The 12,083-nt window shown below is 40.5% G+C and overlaps 1 protein-coding gene across 1 annotated transcript in view; it reads left to right on the forward strand.

The window, feature by feature from the left end:
- DIP2B (disco interacting protein 2 homolog B) overlaps positions 1-12,083 on the forward strand; it is a 122,607-nt gene that overhangs the window by 90,918 nt on the left and 19,606 nt on the right. The window contains exons 24-28 of the mRNA XM_077753673.1: positions 4,370-4,479; positions 4,616-4,696; positions 8,835-8,958; positions 10,173-10,294; positions 11,527-11,638. Coding sequence (XP_077609799.1) covers positions 4,370-4,479; positions 4,616-4,696; positions 8,835-8,958; positions 10,173-10,294; positions 11,527-11,638 — 549 coding nt within the window. The remainder of the gene's footprint in view (positions 1-4,369; positions 4,480-4,615; positions 4,697-8,834; positions 8,959-10,172; positions 10,295-11,526; positions 11,639-12,083) is intronic.

Consider the following 12,083-nt stretch of genomic DNA (forward strand, 5'->3'; position numbering starts at 1 on the left):
AGAAATGTATAGGAAGTGGCTTCATATTGTCTTCCCAAGTGTCTTCCAGATTCACAGAACACAGCTCCTCCATCTCCCATCCTGGTTTACTGAAGTTCTGCATACATTTGTCAGAAGAGTAAAAGCCCATTTTATTTTTTAAAGTAGTTTTTAATGTGTTAAATAATTTTTTATTTGAAATACAATTAACATAGTATTAGTTTGAAGTGTACAATATAATGATGCATCAATTCTATACATTACTTAGTGTTCATAACAATAAGTATACTCTTAATAGTCAAATCCTATTTTTTAATATTTTTTAATGTTTATTTTTGAGAGAGAGAAACAGAGCATGTGCAGGGGACGGGCAGAGAGAGAGACACACACAGAGTCTGAAGCAGGCTCCAATCTCTGAGCTGTCAACACACAGCCCAACTGGGGGCTCGAACTCACAAAGCATGAGATCATGACCTGAGCCGAAGGTGGACGCACAACCGACTGAGCCACCCCAGTGCCCCTGTCAAAATTTAAAGAGCATTTATTCTTGGATTCTTTTAACAAAATTTTCATGTCATAGTAGATGCTTAAAAGCTGCTACCTAGAGACATAGTAGATGGTTAAAACATTGCTTTTGCTAGCCAGATTTCAATCAACTTTATTAAATGATAAAATCTACAGAAGAAATTTATTCCTAAGCCCCCATAGGCATGGCATCTGCCTTGTAATGAAAGCACTTAGGTTTGGATCCTGTAGTTTTGCTGTCTGTTGTGATTGCCTGCTGAGATCTCAGTGGGATGCATATGGGTTGAACCAAAGCAGTTTGAAAATCATGGCATAGATGAGGTGGAGATAATGTGTGGATAACATGAGAGGTTGGGATTTAAAAATACAGGAAAGTGGAGTTGAATAGGAGTGAGGTAAGAGAGGAAAGGAGAAGGAAGATGGCGAAGGTGTTAAGGCAGCCTAGTGACAAGAGCCTCAGTGAGCTGTTGGTTGGAGATATTGGGTGAAGAATGGTAATATGTTAGGACCAATTCAGGCTGCAAATTTCAGAAAAACCTAACAGCTGCTTTAAAAAAACAGGAAGTAAATTTTTCCTTCTCGAGTAAAAGAAATCCAGAGCTAGGCAGTCTGGGACTTATGCCTCAGTCATCGTGATTCCAGCATCTCATCTTTTTGCTCTGGCAATTGTATCAGTCAACTGTTGTTCTAGATCTGCTGCATAACAAATAACTCTAAAGTTCAGTAGCTTAAAAGAAGCACGTATTTTTCACTCATGGCTCTGCTGAGCTTGGCTGGGATCAGCTGGGTTTGGCTTGATTCTAGTTATAGGTTGGGTGCAGAACTGTGCCATGTGTCTCCTCATCATGGGACCAGAAGCTACTGGGCCATTTTTTTCTCCAGGCAGATGGCAAAAGCAAGAAGGCAAGCCAGACGACACAAGCATATTTAAAGCTTCTATTTGTGTCATTTCTCCTGATATGTCGGTGTCCAAAACAAGTCAGACCATGTCCAAAGTCAGTGGAGCAGAGAGGTGTACTCCTGTCATGTAATCACAGCAGCAACAGGAAGGAAAAGAAGGATTATAAGAAAATAATCTGCCACAGCCAACACAACATATCACCTCAGGGCCCACTTAGGCCCCCTGACCTCCAGCCATCATTCCTGTGTTCCAGCTAAGTGGAGGGAAAAAAAGACAAGGGAATACCCTTCCCTTTAAACGTATTTTCTAGAAATTGCACATATTATCTCCTCTTACATATTAGTCTCCTACACTAAAGAATGTAGTCTTAATTCTAGGCATTTACTTATCTGGCTTAAAACTGGGGGGGGGGGGTCTGTTACTAAGGAAGAAGAGGAGAATAGATATTGGGATTGATGACTAACAGTTTTGCCACAGGAAATTTACATCATTTTGTGGAAAATATAAGAAGGTGTATTTACAGGTATGGCAGGGTGTCAGCAATTAGCCTTCCAGATGTTACTGCTGTCAGTTATTTTTCACTCTCTGTGATCCTTGACTTAAGAAATGCATGCAGAATGACCTCAAGAAATTGCTGCCGAATTATTTTTGTTGTTTTAAACTACCCTGAAAAATTCACTTTTTTTAAAAAATGTTTTATTTATTTATTATTTCTAGGAGAGAGAGAGAGACAGCGTGAGCAGGGGAGGGTCAGAGAGAGAGGGAGTCACAGACTGAAACAGGCTCCAGGCTCTGAGCTGGCAGTCAGCACAGAGCCCGACGCGGGGCTCGAACCCACGAACCGTGAGATCATGACCTAAGCCAAAGTCGGACGCTTAACCGACTAAGCCACCCAGGCGCCCCTGAAAAATTCACTTTTAAAAAGTCACACCTTGGGGTACCTGGGTGGCTCAGTAGGTTAAGCTTCTGACTTCAGCTCAGGTAATGATTTCACAGTTCATGAGTTTGAGCCCCACATTGGGAGCTCTGTGCTGACAGCTCAGAGCTTGGAGCCTGCTTCAGATTCTGTGTCTCCCTCTCTCTCATCCCCTCCCCAGCTTGCGCGCTCGCTGCTCTCTCTCTCTCTCTCTCTCAAAAATAAGTGAACATTTAAAAATTTTTAAACAAAGGCACACCTTTATACATTTTATAGTCTAATTTCGGGATTGGGTAGCTAACACAGTCAGATATACTGTGAGTCCCTGCCTATATAAAAGACTCTCTTCAATATGATCTATCTGTAACTTGTTAAACAGTTTCTTAGGAAGGAGTTCTGCTGAAAATTGCAGTAGACACTTCGTAGACTAAAATTGTTCAGCACAGTGTTGGAGTACTTTATGCTTCTTGAGGTTTTAATTTAATTTGAAAAAAAAGTTTAACTTTTCATTTTGAAATAATTTCACACTTAAAGTTGCCAGACAGTACAGAGAATTCCCTGACATCCTTTATCCAAACGTCCCCAGATATTTAGAGTATGATTTCAGTGATTTTGTTCCAGCTGTTTCAGTCCACTGGGATCAACAGATTTTGGCAATAAAAGCTATTTAATATTAACTCATATGTAGCATTAGCATTATTCAAAACTTAGCTAGTAATAAGTTTTATTATCTTTTAGCCGTCTGCCTAGTTTAATACAGTACAGTCTTCAAGTGACCATCAAGAAAGGCATACAGCATCCTAGCGGCTTTTTGTTGGAGAGAGTTAGTTCTGTCTTTTTATTTGGAAATGTCAAACCTATGAACAGGTTGAAAGAATACCATAGTGAGCACCTATATACACCCTCCTGGCGTCACCAGTTGTTAGCATTGTTTTATGAACTCCTTGAAAATAAATTGCAGATATCGTGACACCACACCCCTAAATAGTTCAGTAATGTCATCTCCAAAGGAAAAAAAAAATTCTCCTAAAGTTTTCCTAATCAGCCACAATACCATTATCCTATTCAGAAATTTAACCTTAATATAATGCTATCATCTAATGATATACAGTCGGTATCCAGTTTTTTCACTTGTTTATTATAGCTGATTTTGTAAACTTTAGTATCCAGTCAAGGTCATGAGTTGCATCTGGCTGTCCTTTAACTTAGAAGCTCCTAGCCTTATTTTCTCTTAAAGACATGGTTTTTGAAGAGTTCAGGCCAATTGTCTTACAGAATGTCCCACAATCTGGATGTCATTACTCACTTTTAATAAAGCACTTCTGGGGCACCTGGGTGGCTCAGTCGGTTAAGCGTCCGACTTTGGCTCAGGTCATGATCTCACGGTTCGTGGGTTCAAGCCCCGCGTCAGGCTCTATGCTGACTGCCAGCTCAGAGCCTGGGGCATGTTTCAGATTCTATACCTCCCTCTCTCTCTGACTCTCCCCTGCTCACGCTGTCTCTCTCTCAGAAATAAATAAACCGTTAAAAAATTTAAAAAAAATAAAGCACTTCTGAGATTCCTGAAGAACCCACTCTCAGTTCTCATAGGTGGCAGATTTCTTTCCAGACCAGATATTCCTTACTGTTAATTCCACTTTTAGGGTCACACCGTGATTGGAGCTGATGAAACTATCATTAGGAACCAGTGCAACCAACTGGCACCTGAGTGAAAACGCCCTTAGACCCATGTTACAGGAGCTCACCTGCTCCCCTCCGACCCTGCAAATCCTGGTCTTTTCTCTGCTTCTGTTTTCTTCTAGCACTTGCTACTACCTGACGCTATTTATTTGTGTATGTACTTATTGGTTGCCTTTCCCCACTGGAGCACAAGCTCTTTGTTTTGTTTGCTACTGTGTTCCTAGAAGAATGCCTAGTGCCTAGAATGCTCAGTCCGTCTGTATTGTTGAGTGAACATTTGAACTAGTTTGGGTGAGTCTAGAGATACTTCAGGACGTTGTAATTTGAATTACCATCTCCAGAGAGTTAATTTTCGCCTTTACTTACAGGTGTAGGCCCTGCTTCTGTGATGGTTGGGAATCTGGTTGCTGGAAAACGCATAGCACAAGCTGCAGGAAGGGATCTTGGGCAAATTGAAGAGAATGACTTAGTGAGGAAGGTAAGGGTTCAGATGTGTTGATTTTTATAAACAAGTCAAGGACAGAACTTCTACTTCAGGTGGTAGACGGAAGATGCATTATCCAGCTTTTACAGAATTACTGACCCTGATTCTTTTTTCTGTTTTACAACTTCAGCACCAATTTCTGGCTGAGATTTTACAGTGGCGAGCCCAGGCAACCCCCGACCATGTGCTCTTCATGCTGTTAAATGCCAAGGTATTAAAATTTCAGTCACATATTTAATCAGATGAATATCGTGGGAGGATCTGAGGCACTCGTGATCTCTTTCATCAGAAAATTTCTATTGTTGTGGCACCTGGGTGACTCAGTCCGTTGGGCGTCCAACTTCGGCTCAGGTCATGATCTCACAGTGCGTGGGTTCGACCGCACGTTGGGCTCTGTGCTACTGGCTAGCTCAGAGCCTGGAGCCTGTTTCAGATTCTGTCTCCTTTTCTCTCTGACCCTCTCTTGCTCACGCTGTCTCTCTCAGGAATAAATAAAACATTAAAAATTTTTTTAAAAAATTTCTATTGTCAACTCTCAGGAAGGAGTTACTGCTTTCTCCTTGTTTTGACATATGAGGATAAATTGTGCAGTCACTTCGAGGTTGAAATGAGACCTCCTGCAGTGTTATTTAATGCTGGCTCTCCCTGTGTTACAGTCAAGTCACCTTTGTTCAGTTCCAGTAGCAACATTTGGGCCAGCAGTGCAGCTGATCTGCAGATATATAGGATGCACTGTGTCATGCCATCTTTTATCCAGTTTGACTTTTAATTTTTGACTTCCACCAGGAAGAAAATGACTTTAGAGAAACATTTTCTAAAACCAGGTTATGTTTACAAATGTATTTAAATGATTTATTGCTAACAGAAAACAAAAAGTTGACAGTTATTCAAAAGTACATTTAATTCCTACTTTCTAACGGATGGTTCATCAGAATATTATATTTTTAAGTCATACATTCTGTGGGAAGATGCTGATATTCGTTTTATGGCTGAATCAAAGGCTGAAATTACTGTGACCATGGCATATAACATGTCCCACCATCAGGGGGAAGACTGGAGGGCCTATTGAAACCCCCTGGGGAATTGCCCCCTTCTGCCCAGGCCTCCCTAGATTCTGATATATTTTATACAGTTTGTACAGAGATTATGTGGTGATAGGACTTAATAAGGGGGAGTATGCTGTGCATCTTAGTGAAAAATCATAAGAACCATTGCTCTATGACAGAAAACTTTGGGACTTGCTTGCTCTGCCTCTGTGTGAAGTGGGTTTCCCTCCAGTCACATGGATTCCTTAGGGTCCTCATTTTGGTAGGAAGATGTCAATCCTGCCCAGCCCCCCACTCCACTTCAACGCTGGGCTACAGGTAAGGCTGTAGCCTTGGAAATCTGTACCCCCGGTATTTGTTAGAAAGCATAAGTTTAAATTTGTTTCTTGCTTAGAGAAATGATATAATTTAGTCCATTTATTCTTCCGCATATTCTAATATTTTACCTTGGATTAGCCCAGACTGTCAGAAAGTTTCATAACCATATCACATTGCTTCCTCATGCCCAGAAAGCTGTTTTCATTGAAGGTTTAGTTTCCTTCTGTACCAGGGACCAAAAAGAAGAATATTGTAAGATGTAAGAAATGGCCTTTAAGAATTTAACCCTGACTTTAGCCAAAGGGATATCCATTGTACTATTAAAACCTTAATGTCCAAAATTCTAGCATATAAAATTATGGCATGAAATACTATGCAGCTATTCAAAATACTGTTATAGAAGAATATTTGTGCAGAAAATATTCATAATGTGTAAGTGGAAAAAACAGTTTATAAAAAACTTCAGTAAAATAATCAAGAACCTACTGAAAACCCTGTTCTGGGTGCTGTATATTTCATAGTTCATTTTGAGGTTGAGGACACTGAAGCCGAGAGACTTAAAATAACTTGCATGAGGTCACAGGGCTGGTAAGTGGTAGGACTAGGAAATTAGCTCTTCATTTGAACCCAAACTGGCTTCTGAGCCCATTTTCTTAACCAATACACTCTACAGTTTCTGGAAGATAGTATAATATGGTAAATTTTTTTGTTAAGGCTGCATGTGAATTTATATATAATATCTCTTCATTTTTTAAAAACCAGGAAGTATATACACCAAAATGTTAGTAGCGGTTACATCTGACTTATATTTTACTTGTCTGTATTTTCCAGATGGTCTATATTGAACATGTACTATTTTATATTAATGAAATTTTTTTAAAAAAGTTTTTTCTACTGTTTATTTATTTTTGAGAGAGAGAGACAGAGCGCAAGCAGGGGAAGGGCAAGAGAGACACAGAATCTGAAGCAGGCTCCAGGCTCTGAGCTGTCGGCACAGAGCCCTATGTGAGGCTCGAACTCACAAGATGTGAGATCATGACCTGATCTGGTTGGACGCTCAGTCTACTGAGTCACACAGGCGCCCCTCATATTAATGAAATTTAAAAGTTATTTTTAAAATAAATAGCTCAGTAAAACTTGTTTTTCTTGTGAGACTTTTTGGCTTATAAAGCTACGATAATTAAGATAGGGTGCTATTAGCAAAATAGGCAGAGAATAATTTAGTTTTATTTAGTGAAGCTGAAGATAAGCATACTCAGTGACCCTGCAATTCCATTTCTAGGTCTGCACCCTACCAAAACTCATATATTTATGCCTGAGGATACATGTATGAGAATGATATTATCCATCAGCAGCAGAATGAATGAATAAATTGTCGTATGTTTATACAGTTAAATGCCACACAGCAACAAAAACGAGTGAGCTACACCATGCCTTGCAGCATAGATGACTCAAGATAATCTTGAGACAGAAACAAAACAGAAAAGTATATGCAGCACAGTTACCTTTATATAAAATCAAATGTTTCTTGGGTAGTAACACTATGGGTAACACTATGAAGAGAGGTTCTTCATAGTGATTTCTTCACTATGAAGAAATCAGTGATTAAGATTAAAAAGTCAAAGCAGTGGTTACATATGGAAGGAAAGAAAGGACTAGACCAGGGAGTTCCTCGGGGGTGCTTTTGCACTGCTGGCAGTGATCTTTTCCGTGCCACTCTGGTCCTCACACAGAGGCTTGCTTTGTAATCTTCCATTCAGCTGTACATTCATATTTTGTGCATTTTCATATTTGTGTCTTATTTTACACATATAAGGGGTTCCCAAAGCCCAGCTCGGTGGAAGTTGAGTTGACGCTAAGGTATCGGTGAAGACTTGCAGGAGAAATTATTCTCAGCATCAGGAATAGCTGGCCATCTTCTAATCTGCTCATCTTTATTATAGCTAGTAGACTCTGATTCATTGTTCCTGCCTTGTAAACATCTTCGCTGTTAGAAAACTCAGAGCCAAGTTTGTGCCATGCACAGCGAATGCACATTGGGCATGTGGCCAGCATTTATTGCCCTGACCCCACTCCTGCCCTCATTCTGCTTTTATGTCCTTTATTTTCCCTCTACTCTTATTTCCTCATTCAAATAAAAAATTGCTATGTATTTTTTAATTTACATCCAAGTTAGTTAGCATATAGTGCAACGCTGATTTCAGGAGTAGATTCCTTAATGCCCCTTACTCATTTAGCCCATCCCCCCTCCTACAACCCAACCAGTAACCCTCTATTTGTTCTGCATATTTAAGAGACCCTTGTGTTTTGTCCCCCTCCCTGTTTTTATATTATTTTTGCTTCCCTTCCCTTATGTTCATCTGTTTTGTATCTTGAAGTCCTCATATGAGTGAAGTTACATGATATTTGTCTTTCTCTGACTAATTTCTCTTAGCATAATACTCTCTAGTTCCATTCATGTAGTTGCAAATGGCAAGATATCATTCTTTTGATTGCCGAGTAATACTCCATTGTATATATATACCACATCTTCTTTATCCATTCATCTGTTGATGGACATTTGGACTCTTTCCATACTTTTGCTTTTGTCAATAGTGCTACTATGAACATTGGGATGCATGTGTCCTTTTGAAACAGCATGCTTGTATCCCTTAAATAAATACTTGGTAGTGCAATTGCCGGGTCATAGGATGGTTCTATTTTTAATTTTTTCCTATGTATTTTTGAAGCTCCCTTAAACAAGAAAGACTATAAATAATATGTTTGAATTAAGCTAATGCTGATACTCCCTAAGTACCTTCAAGCATTGAAAAAGAAAAAATACCACACGTCTCTGGATACTGAGAGAATTTTCATTAGAATTGATAACTTGCTACAGAGAACCTGCCAAGGCACCAGGCTTTCTGATATAGTGTTGAATTGCCTGTGCTTGTCACTGTTTTGTTTCCTGAGTTTTGACCCACTTCCACTTTCTTCTGTTTAAAGGGCACTACAGTGTGCACAGCCAGTTGCCTTCAGCTTCATAAGCGAGCAGAGAGGATTGCATCCGTTCTTGGTGATAAGGGGCATCTCAATGCAGGAGACAACGTGGTGTTGCTCTATCCACCTGGTAGGTGTTGGGTTGGTAAACTAGACTTAAGCTCCATTACCAGACTACTACAAAGTGTAAAAAGCAGGAAGGCAGGGCCGCCATCTGTTCCCACACAGGCTTGTGCACTTCCCAGCTCCAGGGGTCCCAGGCACCTAGGCCAACGTAAGAACCAAGCCTCCCCCGGTGGAGCTGTGCAGCGCCGGGGCTCTGCTGGGCCTGCGTCTGCTGTGTTTGCTGTTGTACTTCCACTGTCTAGCCTACTTCCTGGCGCTATGGTAAATATCAAATGAATACATGAAGACTTTCTGACTTTTGGAAACCCTCAAAAGAAGTGCTCTGTTTCCAGGAGCATTTAGGAATGGAACCATTTCACCCAGTTCCTGAAGAATATTGTGTGCAAACTCTTTTTTACTTTGCAACAATTCTTTATATCCTGATGGTCAGTATTCCTCAGTTATTGCTGCTTTCATCTTCTGTGCTCTAATTTAACGTAATAATGTCCTCACAGTAAGAGGGACTCGGAATTATTTGATAACAGTTTGGGATAAATATTCAAAATGTTGGGTGAAATATTTGAGTTGTTCGTTTCTTTATTCTTCCGTCACTTACCCCACTCATCCATCTGGCCTTCCCTTCTCTTCTGTCCCTCAGTTCATTCTGTTCTGGATTCTTACTATGCTATTTTATTGACACTGATGATAAGCTTTCTTAAAAGGTCATCTGATAACAGATCCCTGCTCTGGAGTTCCTGTGAGATTGTCTTCCATCTACCAGTGAATGACATGGTGATGGACCAGAGTACTTCCGGAGGAGGGGCCCCTCTGCATGTCCTCATAGTGCAGTCTTCAGATTGAGTCCCATTTTGCCTCCCTCAAAGTTGCACTCACTGTAACTACTCACTCAGAGGAACTACTCACTTAGCAGTTACTTCTGCTAAGTAATATCAAATATAATGCTATCAAAATACCTTCCTCAGATGTCTTTCAAGAGTTTTCTTCTGACTTCCTTTCTTCTAAATTATTCTTAGCTTCTCTGTATGTTCGAAATTGTTTCATATACTTCCTTCTTTACACTCAATTCCTTCTTGATTTAAAAACTGTCTTCTGCTGTTATCTATGTGAAAACTATGATCTGAATAAACTATCTCGCACATGATTTCATAAATTGGTTTTGGAAGATCTGTCTTGTAGTTTCTCGGTGAGAGGGGGCAGCCTAGTGTCTCTGTCTTGCAGGCATCGAGCTGATAGCTGCATTCTATGGCTGCCTGTATGCGGGATGCATACCTGTGACGGTCCGGCCTCCTCACGCTCAGAACCTTACTGCCACGTTGCCCACTGTCCGCATGATTGTTGATGTAAGTACCAAGCGTATCGTGCCTTGTCTTCATCTTATAAAATCGAGTTGATAATTAAGGATCATTGCTAATTTTCCAGAGTTGTTTGGTTGGAAAGTCAAATCTGTCTCCCAAAAATCACTTCATTTATCTGACCAAAATGACTAGCGTTATTTCAGTGAAGGAATGTGGAAAGTGGTCATTGGTGCGGTACAGAATTATGTTGTTATGAACGTTAAGGAGGAAGCTGTCATTAGTAATTCTCCATAAAAGTTGTTTTTTTCCTCCCGTAATCTTAAAAATGTTCTCATTTTTTCTGTACAGGGTAATTTCATATGCCATAAATGTATATGGATCATTTTTATTTTGGTTAATTATATAAATTCACTTGGTATAGTATTAAAGGTATCCAGGGCTTGCCCTGGAGACGACAGAAGTTTCTAGAGGCTGTGAGAATTGAAGGAATTAACATAAATCTGTATTGCATTATGTTGTAATTCACATTTCAGCAAAGAGACAGAATTCTAATTTGTGTAACATTTGTTTCTCTAAGAACTGCTGCTCTGTCAGCAACTGGAACGAGCAGTATAAAAGCCCATGTTCACCACAGATGATTTTATTACAGAACCCACAAAATGCCCTCCTTGCATTCTGCAAAGTAGGCCAGAGCCGCAGGGAGGGCAGTTTCCTTCTGTTGGCAGTTTATAGGGAAGTTGATCACTTTGCGTTTCCTTGTGTAGGTGTGAAGGAGAGCTTCATTTCTGTGACATCTCTGCATCCCTCAATTTCGGGATATGTTCTAGGTCTGGTAAATTCCACCATTCAGTAGACTGCGGCAAAGACAAACTCCTGCAGAGATGATCCTCTGGCTCCTCTTCGTTCCCTGAGCCATACAAAATCCATGTTTTTACTTTATTATATAGTCTTCATGAAATCAGTAGATGTTTGGATCCATACTGAGATTATTATAACAATGAAGTATTTGAGAATCACTGTTGTAAACAATAACTGTTGTTGTGAACAAGTCCATCCTTCTGAGACAATTCAGCATTACACATTTCCAGAAGGATAAATGTAAGGGAAACACCAAGATCCATTGTACTATTGTGTGTCCTCTGAAAAACGAGTAACTGTCCCACCCAGTATGGTGTGCTTTTTAATCCAGTGTGCGTTGCTTTTAGCAGTGGTGAGAGCCTGTGGCGCCACATGGGGGCTAAGCCTCCTGGTGCTGATTTCCGTCATTGGTTTTCTAGGTCAGCAAAGCAGCCTGCATTCTCACCACACAGACCCTAATGAGGTTACTGAGGTCCCGAGAGGCGGCGGCAGCTGTGGATGTGAAAACCTGGCCAACCATCATTGACACAGGTGAAAGGGAGATTGCCTCAGAGCTGTCGAAGGAGCAAGAACACTCACTCCCTGAGATTTCCTAAATTCTGATCCCAAAGATGTTCACACAGTTCTTAGGTTGCAACACATTCCACCTGCTGAGACAGAGGCAAAACTTCATGTCCTGTTCACTTGCATTCCCAAAGGCCTGGATGCTACAACACAGATCCAAAGACGCAGATCACAGTATGCTATGAGCTCTTGAGACAGAAGTGTCTTGCTCTTACTCTTGGCATCCTCAAATGGTGCTTAGGTCTTTATGCAGAATGTAACCCTGTACATATGTAAGGCCGTATAAAGTCTTGAGACGATCTGATCCTTGACTTCCAGGTGTGACGCAGTTAAAACAGCATTGGACCAAGAGTCAGGAGACCTGCTTCTAGTTCAAGCCTCAGGGCTTACTTTCTATATAACCTTGTATGAG

Source organism: Crocuta crocuta, unplaced genomic scaffold (assembly GCF_008692635.1).
Source record: "Crocuta crocuta isolate KB4526 unplaced genomic scaffold, BGI_CrCroc_1.0 scaffold30, whole genome shotgun sequence".
In the NCBI taxonomy this organism is placed as follows: Eukaryota; Metazoa; Chordata; class Mammalia; order Carnivora; family Hyaenidae; genus Crocuta; species Crocuta crocuta.